This window comes from Cavia porcellus, unplaced genomic scaffold (genome assembly GCF_034190915.1).
Source record: "Cavia porcellus strain 051 isolate PalLab524CR breed Dunkin Hartley unplaced genomic scaffold, mCavPor4.1 scaffold_2, whole genome shotgun sequence".
Classification (NCBI taxonomy): Eukaryota; Metazoa; Chordata; class Mammalia; order Rodentia; family Caviidae; genus Cavia; species Cavia porcellus.
This window is the reverse complement of record NW_026947485.1, coordinates 58,754,650-58,774,210: the sequence shown is the minus strand read 5'-3', so window position 1 is coordinate 58,774,210 and position 19,561 is coordinate 58,754,650. Positions and strand designations below refer to the sequence as shown.

The 19,561-nt window shown below is 33.4% G+C and overlaps 1 protein-coding gene across 5 annotated transcripts in view; it reads left to right on the top strand.

The window, feature by feature from the left end:
• The window catches only part of Glcci1 (glucocorticoid induced 1), a 92,827-nt gene that overhangs the window by 27,438 nt on the left and 45,828 nt on the right, over positions 1 to 19,561 (top strand). For all 5 annotated transcript variants that reach the window (XM_063242209.1, XM_063242191.1, XM_063242188.1 and 2 more), the window contains exon 2: positions 11,854 to 12,005. In XM_063242209.1, the coding sequence (XP_063098279.1) occupies positions 11,854 to 12,005 (152 nt within the window). The remainder of the gene's footprint in view (positions 1 to 11,853; positions 12,006 to 19,561) is intronic.

Sequence of the window (19,561 nt, the reverse complement as noted above, 5' to 3'; positions counted from 1 at the left end):
TGGAGTAGAGGCCCAGTACCTTGCATTTTTAATAATCTGCCTGTTAGTCTTCTTATAGATGACAACATCTTAAAATTCCATTCTTGAAATCCATTGCTTAGTCCACCTGTGAGTTGCCTGAGGACTTTGTCCCTTTATGTTCTACAATCTGCTAAGATTCAGTTTCTTCACAAAGCAGTAGCTCTTTCTGTTACGTTTCAGGTATGTCTGCATGTTGACATTTTGGAGCCCTATTTATTTTATAAAAATTCTTTTAATATTTTTCTAATGAATACTAAATAATTAGCACACATGTATGTATGTATGTACTATATTATGGGACATTATGGCACTTTTTATTTTTCACATAAATAAAGTTACCTTATTATAAGTATGATTATTTTTGCCATGTTGACTGTCATAGATTTTTCACACATTTAAGAGCTTAAATTCAAGTAAAAAATGTTTTTATGGATATTTGCTTTGGTACTTCAGGCTAGTATTCTTGCAATACTTTTGGATAATATTCTATTAATATTACTTTTGGGTAATTAAAATTAGAAAACTTGGTACCTACTATTTAGTTTTTAAAACATTTTACTAACTATATAACTTTCCACAATTTTTGCAGTTGTGATAAGTATAGTTTTTGAATACTATTCAAATCAGCTGGTTCTTGGTGGTGCTATGACAGCTGAGTTTCAGAGTTGTAGTCCTTGTATGGTAGTTGAAGAAACAATAGCTTATTTTCTGAGATTTAAGTGGTTATTTAATCTTTAATTTTATATTCTTTATGTAATCAATATAAGTGAGGAGTTTTGGCTAAAGATTAAGAGCTATACATGCAGCTGACAAGTTTGAATATGTTAAGGTCCATCCAAGAAAAGACTGTGAGCCCTTCATTTATTGTGTGATTTAGATTTGTATTATATATGGCTACATTATGGCAGCCAAAAGTATTGCATCTTTTTTTACTTTGTTAGTACAGTTTTGAGGGTATGATGACTTATATCATATTCACCTGTATCTGAGGTTTTTAAAGTAAGTAGCATTCTCTTTTTCAAGTGGTAGAAAATCTGCTTTGTTAACTTTCCACTAGAGATTATTTACTTACAAGATCAGAATTTCAACTCACTAATCAGTCAAGTTTCAATAAATGCCACTAAAGTAAAAATTGTTGGGAACAAGTTAATTATTTGATATCATGTTACTTTGGCAGCTTAATTTTGAGCATTTTTATGTGGTTAAAACTTGCGCTGATTTGCTGTTTAGATTGTTTTCCAGTATAGTTTCCTGTTTTTAGCCTATTTTACTAGTATTTTAACATAGAATTTCCAGTTGACTGCTACAAGGAAAGAATTATTTTATATATCCTCAGTATTTGTGCAGAGGAGCTCCAGGCCTACTAAATCCTGCTCCCCATCTACTATGGGGCTTTCTTCTCACAGAAGAAAAGGAAAGAAAAGCAAATGAGCAAAGTAGATCTTTTATAGATGTCTGTGCATAATTATTTTTGGTTGCTAGCAATCATGATAGTATTAGGATTTGGAAATTTTATCCACTATTTTATAATAGATCTACTTTTTAAACTGTCATTATTATTGCTGAGTTTATGTATTCTGTGTTTTAGCCTCAGATATTTGAGGAGGAGATAGTAACAACAAGATTGCCAAGTGTCATGGTTAGATTCTTGAGAATTCTATGAGAGTTTCACTTGATATACCCATCAGGCATTATTGTTGGTATCTGCTGCCACCTTTATATTTTTGCCTTGGTTACTTTCCTGTCTTTCATTGATGTGCATTATCCTTCATTAGTAGGTAGTCATAATAGTCTGCTTTAAATTAATAGGTTGATAAGGTGTCTTGTTTGATACATTTTATTTTTGTTTTATTAGAGAAATACTATATTAAATGAAAGTATATACTGTAATCACAACTATAATCATGAAAGAAGAAATAATTTATTGTGCTGAATGTGTAAAATAACACAAAACCAGTGTTGAATTTCTTTATTATACTAAACATAAATGTGAAATTGATTGGTGCTCAGTTGTATCACAAATAAAAATGTGAAGGTTTCAGGGCTTTAATACAGAGGAAGTTAAAAACTAATATGGCATGATAAGTTTGGATAACTTGAACAGGTCAGTTTTTTGAAATAAATTACACTATTCCTGATAAATGAGGCATGAGACGTATTTGATAAATGATGCTGCAGCTAGTTATATCTTGAAAGAGTACTAGTCATCAATTTTACTCAAAATTTTTACTCTCTAAATAATTTGCATGGAAATTTTTATTTCATTTCTTTGAAATATTCCTGGTATAAGGAATGATGAGAGGCTTTGATTTAAAGTCAGCTTGCAATACAGTTTACATGGTTTAAAGGTCAAGGTATTGTTTCAGACACAATTTTACATGGTTTAACAACAGAAATATGTTGTAAGAAACACATTGTTAGGTGATTAGGCAGTTACATACTATATGAGTGCTAGGCAAAGCTACATAGTATAGGTCAGTGGTTTGGTGTGGTCCTTTGATGGAATCAAGAACCTTTTTAATTTCAGAACTCTTGCATTCTGCATGCACCTAAAACCAGTACCATATAGATGATGCCTAGGTCTGCTGCCAGCTGGAACAGTAGCCAGACTTTCTTCTCTCTTGGCTATAGGGGTCAGGTTCCTGGATTATTGAGCATTGTCAGTCTGATTCTGAGAAACAGATTGTCTATGATGCTGCTATTTTGGAACCTGATGTGGCCACTACTGACATTCTGGAACATAGTGCTCTGCAACTTTCTCTTCAAAGCAAAGTCTTTCACTTTTGCAATTTTTATGCTGCAAAGGGTGGAGACTTAGAACTTCTTGTGATTCCCTCAGGCCATCTTTTATATTCTCCTATTCCTTCTCAGCAGTTGATCTCCTTAGCTCTCTGTCTTTGCAGTCCATAGCTTTGCTGGAGCTTTTTTTCTAGCTAAACTCATTACAATAAACATTTTAAATCATCCTGCTAGGCTCTCTGCTTGTAATTCACAACATATATCTGGCTCAAAGCCCCCACCCATAACCAAGCCACTGCCTCAACACTTGACTACCTTGAAGTTTCTTCTGCCAGATCAATTCCTCTACTACCTTTAATTTCAGTCTCAGACAAAATCTCTGGACATGAGCAGAATGCAAAGAAACTTTCTGCCAAGACATAACATACATCATCAGTCAGTGCAGACCTCCTCCCTATCAGAAACCTCCTGAGTCTGGTCTTTGCTGACAGGATTTCTGTAGTCGTCTGGTCTTCTGAGTTCTGACCTGAATTTCCCATACACAACAGCCTAGGGATTTCCAGCCCTACAGGTGACATCTCTGAACCTTTCCAAACTCCTCCCATAAGTCATTCCCAAAGATTCTTGAATCATATGGTCAGCAGTAGTCACAACAATGACCTCACTACTCTAGTACCAGGTTCTGTATTGGTTACTTTTCTCTTGTTGCTCAGACAAAATACTGGATACCCAAAATGAAGGAAGGAAAGATTTATTTAGCTCTCAGATTGTGGAGGTTTCAGTCCATAATCAGATGATTACAAGGCAGGGTGGTGTGGTAGAGGAGCAACTGTTTGTGGTGGCAAAAGGCAGAAAAAGCAACCAGAGCAAAAAAGGAGCATGGAAAGAAGACTCTTTTTGTCCTTTATATTGTATGTAGGCCACCCACTCTTGGGTGAATGTAGCACTCACACCAGCATTGGACAGTGAGTCAATCACAAATTCTAGAAGCCTGCCCCCATGACTTTTAAGGCTTTGGGGGGACCTCCGGACACAAACTGTAACAGTCTTTTTGCCCAGGATTACTTTTGCTTTTCTGGGTCTTTTCTGTTTTCTTATAGAGTTTTAGGACAGATTCCTGTAGTCCTGTGAAAAATGCTGTTAGTATATTGGTTGGAATTGTGTTAAATCTGTGTATCAGTTTTGGAAATATGGCCACTTTGAAAATATTGGATTTACCTCTACAGAAACATTAGGTATCTTTATTTTTTGATATTCTCTTTGATCCCTTTTTTCAGAGTACCGTAGTTTTTCAGAGTACTGTTCTTTCATTTTCATGGTTAGATTAATTTCTAAGTATTTAATTTTTCTTGATACTATTGTATTGTGAATGTTCTTGTTTTCTTAATTTGTTTCTTTGTGAGTTCATTGTTGGCTTATGGCAATGGTATTGACTTTTGTGTACATTGGTTTTTGTATGCTGTTTCATAGCTGAATTTGGTTATTCTAGGATTCTTTTGGTGGATATTTTTTGAGTCTTGTATGTAGAGGACTATCATCTTCAAATAAAATTTGGTTTCTTCCTTTCATATACATATCCCTGTTACTTGTTTCTTATACCGTGACTGCTCCAGTTAATGTTTTAAGAACTATATTTAACATGGTGATGATAGAAGACATCCTTGTCTCATTTCGTGTTTTAGAGGGAAAGCTTTTAACTTTTCTTCCTTTAATATGATGTGGGCAGTAGGTTGTCATAGCTAGTTTTTGTCAGATTGAGATAAGGTCTTTCTATATTTTCTTCTGGTTTTTGTCATGATTCAGAGTTGTATTTTGACAAATGTTTTCTCTGTGTCTATTGGGATGATCATGTGATTTTTGTCTTTGCTTCTGTTTATGTGATGTATTATAATTATTGATTGTGTATATTTGACCATTCTTGTATCCCTAGGATGAAGCCTACCTTGTCATGATGCAAGATCTTTTTGATGATTTGTTGAATTCTGTTTGCCTGTATCTTGTTGAGGATGTTTGTGTCTGTGCTGATTAAACAGTTGGGCCTGTAGTTTTCTTTTTAGTTAGGTCTTTTTCTGACTTTGAAATTTGGATAATACTGGCTTTCCAGAATTATGTTAGAAATATTCCTTTTCTTTGAAATTTCTTAAAGGTTTTGAAGAATATTTATCTTAGATCTTCCCTAATTTTCTTGTGGAATTTAACAGTGAAACTGTCAGGTCCTGGATTTTCTTGGTTGGTGTGTTTTTTGTTACTGCTGCAATTGCTTTTCCTCTTGCTGTATTAGTCAAGGATTTTATATCTTTGTGGTTCAGATTTGGTAATTCATACATACCTAGAAATCTGTGCATTTCTTCTAGATTCTCCAAATTATTGAGTACAGGTTTTGAAGTAATTTTAAATTATCTGGATTTCAGCAGTGTCTGTTGTGAATCCATCTTTTGCATTTCTAATTTCTAATTGCATTGATGTGGACCTTTTGATTCCTTTTTTGATAAGATGGCTAAAGGTTTGACTAATTTGTTCTTTTAAAGAACCAGCTCTTCCATTCTTTAAGTTTTTGCATTGTTTCTTTTGTCTCAATTTCACTAATTTCTGCTTTGATCTTTATAATTTTCTTCCTTTTATTAGATTTGTATTTGGACTGTTCTTTTTCTAAGACCTTGAGCTATATCATTAGACTATTAATTTGGACTTGCTATGTTTTTCTGCTGTGGATATTCAGAGTTATGAACTTTCCTCTTGGGATTGCTCTCAATTTGTTCCATAATGTTGTACTGGCATTATCATTTGATTTTAAGAGCTAATTCCTGTTTTTTTAGGCAGAGTCTTGCTATGTAGCCCATACTGGTCTCCAACTTACTATGTACCTCAGGCTGGTCTCAAACTCAGCCCTCCTTTGTCAGCCTCCCAAGTGCTGAGATTATAGGCATATGCCACCATGCCTGGCTTTCTTCCTTGATTTTACTCATTGATTATTCAGAAGTGTATTGTTTAATGTCCATGTGTTTGCATAATTTTTGTGGTTTCTTTTGCCAGTCACTTCCAATTTTATTGCAACATGACATGATGTTATGTATAAGATAATTTGATTCTTTTGTACTTCAACATGCTTTGTTTTGTTAAGATAATTTGATTCTTTTGTACTTCAACATTTTTGTTTTGGAGAAAAATATGTGTTGTGCTATTGTTTGGTGGAATACTTCACAGGTATCTATCAAGTCCATTTGTCTAGAGGTTTGGTTCCACTCTGATACTTGTTGATTTTGTGTGTGTGTGTATGTGTGTGTGTGTGTGTGTAGTAGTAGTAGTAGATTTCTTTATTACAAGGAGTATTGAAGTCTCTATTGAAGTTTAGCATACCTTTCATGCATACTACTGCTTGATGAAGTTGGGTGTGCTGGTGTTACATGCACACATTATGTGTTAATCTCTTCCTGTTAAATTGTTCTCTTAAACACTATGTAATGATCTTCACTGCTTCTTTTGATCAGATTTGACCTGAAGTGCACATGATCTGAAAATAGGATAGCTACTCCTGCTTGTTTTGAGGTTCTCTTTGAACAGAATGATGCTTTTTATCCTTTCATTTTTAGTGGGTTTTAAATTTTTCTTTTGTTATATGATGTGTTTCTTACATTCACCATACCACTGAGTTTTGTTTTTTGATCCAGTCTGTCAATTTGTGTTTTTAATTGGTGAAAATGACACTATTCACATCAAAAGTAAGTATGTAAATCTGTGGGCTTATTCACGTCATTGCATTATTTTTATATTGCTGATTCCATTTTTCTTTTTTTGCTAAACTACTCATGCTGCGTTGTATATTCATTCCATTAGACTGTTTTTTTTTTTTTTGGCATTGTTGGTTTCATTATCTTTTTCTAGAATGTCTTTGAGAATGTTTTGCAATACTGGTTATGAATTTCTTAAAGTTCCTTTGTCATGGAAACCCCTCTTTCTCAATTTTCAAAGATAGCTTTTCTGGCCTTTAACACTTCTCGTCTGCTGTAATTAAATGATTTGTTGGTTTTTCCCTAATAACTATTGAGATTTCGTCCTTGTCTTGGATTTCTGTGGTTTGTATTATGATATGTTGTGGAAAACATGGCTTTTTGGTGTTCTGTATATCTCGCTTATCTGTATGTTAACTTTTCCCCCTATATTTGGAAAGTTTTTTGTTGCTTTTTTTTTTTTTTTTCTTTTTGGAACAGAGTCTTGTTATATACCCCAGGCTGGCTGGCCTCAGACTCATAGCAATCCTCCTGGCTCAGCCTCTCAAGTGTTGTGTTTACTGGTGTGCACCGCAACACCTGGCCTACTATTACTTCTGAAAACAGGTTTTATATGCCATTTGTCTTGTCTTCTTTCTGGTTTTTTTTTTTTTTTTTGCCTATTTCAGTTAAACTTAAATTAGTTTTCTTTGAGTCATCTAGCAGTTGTTTGATCGATTTTCCATGTTCTCAAGATATCTTTTATATAGGAACACTTGGAATAGCCCTTTTAGTCCTGACACTCTGTCCTCACATTTTTTTTTTTACTCTCCTGAATTTCTGTTTTGTATCTTTTCATGGTCTCTGCGTCTCTGATAAACTGGTCATTGATGTTTTGTGTTGTATTGTTAGGCCCACTTAGCTTATTACTGTCTTCTGTAAACTCACTTATTTTGTTAAGTCCATTGTCTGTTTACTTATATCATTGAGTTCACCAGGCACTGTGTTGATCTTTTATCTTTTTCTACTTTCATCATTTTGTGTAATTAAAATGTTTGATTTTTGATTTCCTCCCCATTGATGTCCTATGGAATGTTGAAAGTTTTTGGAAACATTTTGTTGTCTTGTCTTCTCATGTTTCTATTGTATGTGTGCGTGCTGAGGTTTGTGGGATGATTATAGTTAATTTTGTTGCTAGTGTGGAAACTTTTAAAATTAATGTTTGCTTTAGCTCTTTGCCTCTGTCCCAAGATCTGACCACTTCTATTAATTTGGGAAAATGGTAGAATATAGTTGATGCAGCACCCAGTTCTAAGTCAACCACGATATTGTTGACACAAAGATAAACCAGTTATTTTCATATAGTAAATAAAGTAAGTAACAACTGTGACCCTGGTGATAGCAACAAAATCAGCAACAATAATAATCAAGAGAAATTTGATATAAATATATACCATTAGAACCAATAAAAGTTACCAGTTAATCACAGAAAGAGATCCAAAGTTATAATATAGGCCCAAAGACAAGCCAAATAGTGACATCCACTAAATATCCACTACATGTGCATCTCTACTGCCATTAACAATACAAGGTAATTTAATAATAGTAGCATAGAGATCTATAGATTAATAACATTTAAAAGTTAATAAAGATTATATAAGTATCTAAACTTCTAATGATTAATCAAGCTTAATGGTTATACTAGTAAAGGGGTGTGAAATGGGAAAATTAAAGTTGTAAAATTTGAAAAGTAAAACAAAAGAAGATGAGAAGGATGAGAAAAGAGAAAAAGGATCTTATTAAGAAGTAAAAATAAAATTAATTGAATTAGATAAAACAAAAGAACAAACAAGAAAAAGGGGGGAAAGAACTAAAAGAAATAATAAACAAAAAAATAGAAAAGAAAGAAAAAAGCCTAACGCCTCCAAAAATATTGTTAAAAAATAGTGAATCCAAAAATAATTTCTCCTTGTTTTTGAATGAGTACTTTTATTACCAAAGACTGCAGTTTTCATATATTTCTGCTCTGTTTGCTGCTGTCTTTTGCTATAAATCTGGCTAGAAAAAGAACAGCACCCACTGGAGTTGCCTTTAAATTTTCTCTGTGATATCAGTTGTCTACTAACTTTAAATTCAACCTCCCACAAAGTTTTAGGATGTGGGCACAATTTCTTGCCAGTATAAAAACACCATGGCCTTGAGTCCAATTTCTGTATCTTTGTTCCTTAAATGTCAAGAGCCTGGCCTTTACTGTCCATATTCTTATCAGTACTTTGGTCTCCTAAGCTCTAACCAGAATTATCCATCAAGTTATACATACAACATTCCAGGACTTTTTAGTATATTTCACAATGCCTTTCCAAACTACAAGCCAGTTCCAGAGGCTTCTGAGCTATATGGTTAGCAGTGACTCCACTTCTCCAGTACTAAATTTCTGTATTAGCCTGTGTTCCCACTACTGGGATAAAATACTTGACAACTGCAGCTTAAAGGCAGATGGTTTTACTTTGGCTCGTGGTTTCAGTCTGTGGTTGGTCAGCTTCAAGGCAGAAACATGCTAAAAGGATAGAGCAGAGATGCTCCATGACATATTGATGAGGAAGCGCAGAGCACAGGGGAAGGGCTCCAGAGAGAGATGTCTCTCCAAAGACTTGCCTCCAGTGGCCCACATCCAACTGGGCCTCACCTCCTAAAAGCACGTTTAGCTTTTAACAGCACAGGTTTAATCCACTGATGAGCATAATGCCTGTGATGTCATCACCTCTCCAGTAAGTTTTATAATTATGGTGAGCTGGCACAGTGGCTAATCTGTAAATTAAATTTATCTCTCAATTTCAGATGCTTTACCTTAATGATTTTCACGTTGAAGCAAGGAGATCTTGAGGTGCATGAGGCAATGAAATTGCTTTGTTTCTAAAAATTTTATCCATATAAACTTCTACTTTTTCTTTTATAATGCACACGTTAGTAATATCAGTTTATAAGTAAATGTACATTTTGCTCCATGCCAACATATTTACCTATAGGAATATTTAGTCAAAATATCTTACAAATTGCAGTTCTAACAAAGTAACTGTCTAATTATAGAGATTGTCAAGGGGAGACATGGGAGGCAAAGGTCTAATGATTTAAAATACAAGAAAAGTGATTATAGATTAGATTAAAATATTGTTATATATAGTTAGCAAGGGTCTCATTTAGAGATTGTTTAGGTATTTAACTCAGTGTAGACATAAAATTATTGCTGTTGTTTTAAGGCCTAATAGACAATATATAAATTTTCAGATAGTTTGGAAAACTTAATTGTAGGCGCAGGTTTTTCACATATAATGGCTTTTCCTTTTCTGATTATAATTAACCTTATATAGACGTTTTAAATTAAATTAGTGGACAACTGCTATAAATGTTGGCTTTATCTTTTAAGGGACATTTTTTTTTTTTTATGTTTTGTTTCTTCTTTGTAGAGGGAATGGAAAGTAACTTTTAAAATTTTAAACAAACTGCCATAAATCAAATTATAGTAGACATGTTAACTTTGTTTTTTAGAGGTCCTAAAAGTAACAAGGGGTTGTTTTTATAGCCAGGAAAATGGTTTTAAAGAATTAATAGAAATACTTTCTAATAATAAACTAAAGGTAGTTTATCTGTCTCCCCAATTATCCATGAGCAAAAGAGAAGGTATATATATGATAGGGAACGGATGGAAAAAACATTAAAAATGAAAACTAAATAGTAAGAAAAATGACAGGACAGGTTAAATAAAATTTGTTATAACAATAAATATATAAACTCACTTTTTATCTCAGAGGCTAAAAAATATAGTTATTGCTGTGTATAAGACATACAGGTGGAAATAATGATTCAAAGAACTTGAAAGGCAAGCCACAGGACAGATTTTAACAGAAAAAAAAAAGCAGAAGGGAGTCACAATGCTAACTTTGACAAAATTTAGAAGTAAATAACAAGTGAGGCAGATTGTATTGATGGTAAATGCAAGACATGATACGAAGACCTATATTTTAAAAATTAAAAGGAATTAAAATGCTCAAAACTTCTCAAGAAATAGAAATTTTACAAATTTTAGTTTATTCTTCTAAGTGACAGATCAAGCTATAGTTTGGTTTTCTCTATTTTCATTTAGTTGACGTATAAGACAAGAAACTATAAATTTTGAAAACAGTATTTGAATTAGTAACTACTAGTTTGAACTAGTGACTCATTGAACTTTATTTTATTGGGTAGTAAATTTATTGGGTAGTACTGTGAGTAGTAAATTAATTTAGGATGGACATGAGAAAAATCTATAGTTTTTTTTTATAGATTGGATGTTCATTGTTATAATTTTAATTTTTTAACAAATAATTATGCTGTTCATGTGGAGAGAAGAAGTCTATTGTTAAGAGTAGATTGATTGAACTATATCTCCAGAGTTTGGTTCCTTTTTACTTCTGCTTCTTTAGCAGCTATCTTTCACTGTGCAGTTCAGTCCCTCTACAGCTGAAATTCTTCATCAACTGTTGAAGAACTTGAGTTAAATATTAAAAAATGTTATACATGTTATTTTTGTGTAGCTGGGAATAAACTCATTACGTATTAAGCCATCAATTCTTTTCAGTCTGTAGGTTCTGAAATCATTCTCTGATAGGGCAGAGTAACAAGGGTATAGGGGTACCATGAATATACCTTGAACAAGAAAAGAGGGGAGAGGAAAACTGGTTGGGAAGTTTTCATAGAAGCAGTCTGGACATCTCACCAGGTCTTGAAGTTTAGTAAGAATTTGTCAAGTGAACAAACAAAAAGAGAGTTCTAGACCGAGGAAATAATACAGAGGCAAAGGTGGTACATTTTACTCTTGAAAACAAATGCAAGCCATTCATATGACATTTAGCATGAACTTATGGCCAACCAGCAAAATATCAAGCATTCAGATATATTACAACAAAATTGTAAAAGTGTTTTATGCCATATTAAAGAATATAGGCTTTAAGTTAAAGTCAGTGACTAATCATGGAAATGTTTTTCTAGTGGGATTGAAGGGAGTCACTGTGAGATTGGGTTAAAATGGATACAGAGATAGCAGTTATTATACTGGCAGTTCATGAGTCATGTTGGAGTCCTAATTAAAGTAATGACTGAGAGAGATACAGATTTTATTACAGGTCTCTGAAACGAATGGGCTTCAGAGGGTGTATAAAAGCTCTGAAATTATATGCAAGATTTGTCATATGAATGCATTTTCTCTGAGTCTCCATGAATTTCCTCAGATCCTATAACAGGAGTATCAGATTAATATATATTGTAGAGAAAATTGGAAGTACATTTACAGTCTATGAAGTTTAATTTTAAAATTTAACTTACGATCAGTTTTTTTTCTCACTTCCTACAGTGGACAGACCAAAATCTCAGCAAGTTCGAACTTCTAGTACAATAAGGCGAACTTCTTCTTTGGATACAATAACAGGACCTTACCTCACAGGACAGTGGCCACGGGACCCTCATGTTCACTACCCTTCATGCATGAAAGATAAAGCTACTCAGGTAAAATCAGCAAATCCCAGTCAACTTTATTACCCTTCAGTTTCTGTTTTGATCATAGTAAAGAAAATGGAATGTAATTAACATGCTTCCTGGATTTGAAGTATAAATAAAAAAGGAATCCACTGCTTTGAATCAACTATCTAGTAGTTGAATTGTTTACCTGAATTTCAGAAGTTTTAATGTCTGATATTTAACAAATCCGTCTGTAGTAATTATATTGAAAGTCTTTTTTGTGTTGTTATTTTACTTTTGCTTTGTAAAGCCAAGATTGATAACTCAGAAATAGAAAATTTACTGTTTGTTACACTTTCCTTATTTATAGAGGAATCCCTAAGCATTTAATTTGAGAAGTTTTTCTCTTATGTCACAAAACATCTAAAAATACCTTATAATTATGTGAGTTCTTGACCATAACTTCATCAGTATTTTTTGACAATGTGAAGAATATTAAAAACATAAAAGATGGTATTTGGGCTTATAGAATCTGCTGAATAGTTATGAAGGTAAGTTGTAAATTTATAAAATTGCTAGTAGAAGATGGTGTATAACTTACTATTAGATGAATAGGACATATAAGTAAATATAAGGACCATTTGAAATAGCATTTTGAACTTTATAGGCTAAAAAATAGAAAAACTGGAGTTTACTATTTTTCTTTTCTTTTTTGTTTATCTTTTTGTTTTTTGAAACAGGATCTCGCTATGCAGGCCCAGGCTGTCCTTGAACTCAAAACTATCGCCTCAAACTCATATTGCTGCTCTGATGCTGGGATTACAGGCATGTGCCTGCATACCCAGTTCTCATTTTTGTTTCTAAGGGAGGCTTAAAAACCATGAAATTAGCTGATTCTTTGTGATACATCTCAATTCTGCCTCTATAATATTCTATACTGGCAATCTTTTGCTTTCCATTCTTCTTTTATTGAAGAAAAAATAAGTTGGATATGGCAAGTGGTGGAATTCTCAAATTGAAAAAATAACAGGACTTAAGAGATATGGGCTTAGACTTTTAGAGAGAGATCTAAACAGATCATTGTGAACCATATGAACTATGTACTGTTTGTATTGTTTGTTTTTATAACTCATGTTTTAATCCTCATAAGAATATTACAGTAGTACTCAGATGGGGCAGCAGAAACTCAGGAGTTCCTTACCTGGGATCATGTAGCTAGAAAATGTAGAAACCAGATTTCTAACATAAGTTATATATATATTTTTACCTAGTTCAATAACTAGTACCATACTAAAAATAGTAGCTATTCTTTTTTATTACAAAAATATAGACAACAAAATTTTTATTGACCATAGTTTTATGCTGACACTATCAGAAACATTACCATGTCTTGTTCATCTTAAACAACAAAAGCTTTGAGAAAGAAGAGGCACCAGCAGGCATGAGTGAGGAAAAAAAAAAAAAAACAAGAATAAAAGTCTGGGAGTTAAACTGGTCTATTGTAGTCTTGAAGTCCATGGGAAGAAATTGTTCTGTGAAAGGAAAAATTCTTGACGGTATCAGGTGCTGAAAAGAGAGGTTATAGAGCATAAGGATTGGATTTGAGAATTAGGACATATTCTCGGAGAGAGTACAGCCGTAATGATACGATAGAGTAAGAAAGCCTAGATAAGGAATTGAGAGTTCAGGAGTGCTGTGGAGGTAGAAGAAAGAGTGCTGAATGTTTCTGAAACACATATCTCAATCTGTGCACAGGTGGTAATGAAACCTAACTCATGATATGTATGTGACTAAATATAATATTTGAAATTAAACATGCTATAAACTCTTTAGATTATTAATATGTGCAGGCAGGTCCACTTGTAGAATTTGGAAGGTATGTAAAAATATCAAGACCCACCTTGCATGTATGTATAAGTAAAATAAACAAAGGTAAGTGTGTATTTTGTTGTGCTACTTTGACAAACAAATCTTTATATGGTCCTAGAAAGTAAGGGCTGAAATAAGGATTCTTGGATTCTTCAGAGTTCTATGCCACCTTATGTCCACATGAGCTAAGGCTATTCCACTCTCTGACCTAAGCTCTATTCCCTTCCTATCCCACACTCTGTTTTATAATACAAGGTACTTTTACACATATTTTTGCCACCTTCTTCCCAAGTCTTCACAGTCATGTTCTGTCTGTACCTTTTCAGAAAGTGAGAGCCAGGAAATAGGTGCTTGCATGCCTTGAATACTTAGAAGTCAAGCATTTTGTTTATTTGGGAAGAAATTCCTGGTTCTAGAGGGTAACTAGCATAAGTTGTCTACAGTAAGGCATGGACTAATGACCCCTAATTCTCCTCACCACTTAGTAGTGTAGCTAGTGGTTATGACATTATTTTTCCTGGGTTAATTTTTGAGTTTTCAGGGAAAATAGTTTGCATTTATTTGTGGATGGTGAAGAGGTGGTATATTCAGCCTGCTGCAGGTATCAAATACATGGTTGCCCTAACTCGAGGGTATCTTCCTTTCATAGTCTTGCTTTCATAGTGTTTCAGTTACCTTAATTGTTGAAGGCTTAAAGGGAAATTCCTAATATTGTTTAATATATTTTTGTTTAGGCCTTTTAAAAACGGAGTTAGGATAGTGTTATAAAAAGACTGTGGACTTTGGGGACAGGTTGTGCATTCAGAGCAATGCTCACTATGAGGGAGCTTTCAGGGATGATGGAAATGCATATCTTTTACAAAATATAAATCATAAGTAAAAATTGTACAACATGATGTGTTAGTATGAGAATGTATTGTGAAATGACAAAATCAAACTATTTAACATATGCATTACCACCATGTATCATATTGTGATAAGAACATTTAAAATGGACTTAGCAACTTTCAAATACAGTCACATACTGCTTAACAAGAGGACTAATGTGCTAGTAGGCAGTTTTGTTGTCATAGTGCACTTACACGAACCTGAGTGATATAATTCACTCAGTGAACCTCTAGAAGACACAGTGCACACAAGGTTTATGAGGCTGCTGCTGATGTACCGTTTACAGTAAGCTTTGTTTACTGTCTACTGTATACTTCTGCTATTACAGCATAGTATTTTACAGTAACTGATTGTTTCTGTGTTTTGGTTGTGAAGTTCTGGGGATTGAACCTCAGTCCTTGTGCATACTAGGTGAGTGCTCTACTGGTGTGCTATATCTCAAGCTCAATAACAATGTACTTTTAAAATTAAATACTGCTCGTATTATAACCATCTACTCAGAAATCTATGATACAGATTTTTCCCAAGAATGTCTTTCCCCAGTTCCAGGTTTCATGTCTTTTAGTAAGCTTGCTCGCTGGTAGAATGTGTACTTAGCTAGTACAAGGCCTTAGTAGGATTTTTTTTCCAGTTCTATTATGATCTTAATGGGTCCCTTGTTGTGTGTATGTGCTTTGTGCTTGACCAGAATATCACTGTGCAATGCTAATGCATATGCCCTATATCAGTTTTAACTGTAGTCACTATCATATACAGTGGACTTTTAAAGTTGTTCATCTTGTTGTTTCTGAATTTTGTGCCCTTTGACCAGCATCCTCGTAGTCCTCTGGGCTCTGGTCACCACAATTTTATTTTTGTTTCTGTGACTTAAATATTGTATATCTGAACAAAAATTTGAGTTATAAGTGTGAATATAGTCATCAGAATTTATCCTGTATAGCATGTGCATTTTATTATATAACTCTTAAGTTTCAAGACATACAGTATAAGTGAAAAGTACTGAACTCTGAGATGTTTAGCAGTGGAATATACTGTTTTGGGAACCTAATTTGTGATAAATAATCAAAACAATTGAATGCAAAAACGGGTAGATATGTGAGGAAGCAGACATAGAAAAATATTTTGTACAGAATGTTGTATTTATGGATATTCACAAAGCAGGGCTTTTGTTTGTTTTTATTTTTGCCATACTAAAACTGAGTCCAGACTCAAGGTGTTTGTGTGTTAGGCAAGCACTCTGCCACTGATCATACCCCCAGTTTTTAACTGTTCTGTTTGAAATATTTGTTAGAAAATGCATCAGTGATCATGGTTCACTGAATTAGTTGCTGTGTAACTCAGGCTTTAGTTTCATTTTTTGTGAAGTCAGCTTAGGACTAGATTCAGTATCTGATTGAGGCAGTCACTTGTTCATTTTGAGGATCAATAGATTACAACTTTCGTTTTCTTTGAGATGCATCTTGCATTCCCAGACTGGGCTAGAAGACCTCAGCCTCCTCAGTCACTGTGATTATAAGTGTGTGCCATCACTCTGAGTGTTAGATGTCACGTTTTTTAGGGCCACTGAAGAAATAGATCCTTGCCTTTATTAGAATTATCTGTTTATCTTACTAGAAAGAAACACTAAGAACCATTTGTGGAGTGTAGTGTTAATTTATTACTTTAGTTTTGTATATAAAACCTTTTTAAACACAAATTTGTTACCAACTCTAAAATGCAAGTTGCAGTTAAGGTTAATATTATCAGACAGTAGTAGTTCATCACACTGTCCCATAGTGTGAAATACAATCTCTAGATAAATTTTTTAATTCTGTGGTTGAATGTGTTTTAAAAGTGAAAAAACTTTATAATTCAATCCATAATTTTACACATTCACCTTACATGTCACTGGAACATCACAAACTATTATGAAGGTAGGACAACTTACATCATAAAAGAGCCAAAAAGTACAAAACATTCCATAAAAAATATATTCCGGCTGTGAAAATAATTGCTTCCTTGAGGTCTTTACATTCTTCTCTTTGAATATGTTTTAAGTAGGGAAATTAAAATTTTTTTGTGCAGTGGTCAAACCAGAAAAATAGTCTATATAACAGTAATCAAAGTTGTTCCTGTCATATCTCGGGTACGGTCGCGATGAGAGCTGTTCATGAGTGTTGGCATTGTCGTTTCTTAGCACGTGGTAGCCCTTGAAGTTCAGTGTGGCCATGAGACTTGCTGTGGGAAGCTTTAAAGAGCTGGTGTGTTCCCTCTGGCAAGAAGAGTCATTGTTCTTTCCTGCTGTACACATCCAAGTCACTGAGTGACAGTGGGAAACATGGCCTTTGTGCTGATCCATACATGTAGTATGAGCAGGAAATTAACTTTGATACTTTTAAATCATTGGTATTAGAAGATTGAGTAGTTACCAAAATACGGCTGCTTTAAACAAATTTTATATAGACCTTTTAAAATATAATGTTATTTTTCTTAAAAGACTTTCTAAAATTTTAATGTGAGCATACAAATCAGTATCAAAATAGAATGAAAGGAAAAAAAAAAAAAACTTAAGTACTAGAAGCCCCCATCCCCAGTTTTTTTCTTTAATTTTTCTTTTACTTGAACTTTTTTTAAAAAAAGTCTTGATAGTTCATTGTCATGTTTGACCTTTGAGTTAGACAAGTTTTTGTTTGTTTGTTTTTTGTTTTTTTGAGACAGGATCTTGCTATGTAGTTCAGGCTACCTTTCAACCCACTATGTAGACCAACTGGCCTTTAATTAGTGGAGATCCTTCTGCATTAGCTTTAGTGCAGGGATTACAGGTGTGCACCACCATGCCTAGCTGGTTTGATAGTTTTTACTCTCTTTTTCTTATCAGGTTACAAGCAATTTTTTCTGTGAATAGTGTATCCAGAGCAGCCTGTAGAACAGACTATTAATTACTATAACAACTTCAGCAAATCACTTCTTGTGAATGCAATATCCTTTAAACTAGAGAACTTGGTGATGCTAATCTTCTACAGCTGATTCCAATTAATTGGCTGTATGCAAATAATATGGTTCATCCTTAACAAAACACTTTCTTTTTAAACAAAAGGTCTAAAATGCTTTGGATTATATTTTAGTCTAAAAGATGATGGATTTGGTACTTTTTATGTGTAATTTGGGAAAGGAAAAAAAAAATACTTGCCTGAAACACTGAATTTACAGTACAGGAAGCCTCATCCCCATTAATGTATTTATAGACCTTCCATAATTGTCTCAGGATGTTTTTAATTTTGCCACATTAAAAGAAATATTTCAAGTTATGTATTTCTGGACATTATTTAATTTTCTTTTAAAAGAATATCTTTTAGTGGTAAAATAATCTGTAATTTGGAAGGCCATAAATAATAGTGACTGACCTCTTATACCTGTTCCTAAAGTATCATTATTAACAGTTAAATTTTATAGGCAACTATGTGTTTTGGAAAATTTTCTGTATCTGTAGAAATTCTTTAAAGACATAGCTGCTGAGATGGAATCATACTTTATGTTAGGTCTAACTTGCTTTTTTCGTTTAATGAATAATGGGTGTATACCTCCTTATCCTTGTGATTAATTTTAAAAGCATTTTGTTAAATTCCTCTTACAATGTCTTATATTACAATTAAAAATTAATGTGAAATTGTGCACTTTACCACATTAAATCTTATCCTAGTAAAAGATATGCCTTTTTGTCTTTTAGAACATTTTAAAATTTATGTGATCGGCACATTTTTTAGTCAACTTATACCTAAGTATATTGTCTTTTTCTTTGCTATTGTGATTAGGATCTTTAATTACTTTCTAATACTTTACATGATATTTTCAATTTGAATTTTCTTGTTTCTGATAAATTTTCAGATAATTTCCTTTTTCAGTTATATTATTATGCAAATAGTATTGAACCTCTTTTCTGTTATCCCTCATTATATGTCCTTTCTTGAGTTTGCATTTGTTGACAATCCCAGACTAATGACTGTGGTATCAAGTGCTTTGACCTTGTTCTTGTCTCAGTGGCATCTAATTCACTGGATATTACATGATGTACTTTGCTAGAAGCATGTGTGCTTTATGTATATCAAATACATATGTTTATTTTACTCGGTTTTTTTCTTATTCAAGAGTGGTTGCCTGGGAAATGCCATTTCTTGATTCAATGTGTTGTTTTGACTCAATCTGTGATGTAGTGAATTTCTTTTTCCTTTTGTGTGGTAGTTTGTGTGCTTGTCTAATCAAACCATTCAGCTGTAGTGAATTTCTTTAATTAATTAATATTTGGTCCATTACTACATTTCTAGAAAAATATTTTTACAGATTCAAAATTAATACATATCTAGTGACAAAATGTGGATTAATATTTGTGATATTAATATTGAGAATGAAGCCTGAATATTTTCTCTTTCATGAGGTAATTTTTAGGTTAGTATACTTGCTTCATGAAAAAGGTTTTGCAAGATATCCTTTTGTGCTCTAGTGTGGTATAAATATTATCTGAATTATCTGTTACTTAGAAAGAATTTTATCTATGAAACTTACTAGCGTAGTATGTTTTGGGATTATAGCTCCCTATAAAAATCTGTGGATTTTCTTTCTTTTCTTTTTGAGACAGGGTTTCACTAGGTAGTTCAGGCTGGCCTTGAGCTTGTTTCGTAGCCCAGGCGCTTCTTAAACAGTGATCCTCCTGCTGCAGCCTCACAAGTGCTGGGATTACAGTTATGCACCATCACATCTGGTGCTCTCAGTTTCTTCCATAGCTCTTGTTTTTTGTTATTGTTGTTGTTGTTGCATTGGAGAAAGATTTCACAATTGGTATTCTTTGAACTGGGAAAGGGTAGGAAGCTTGC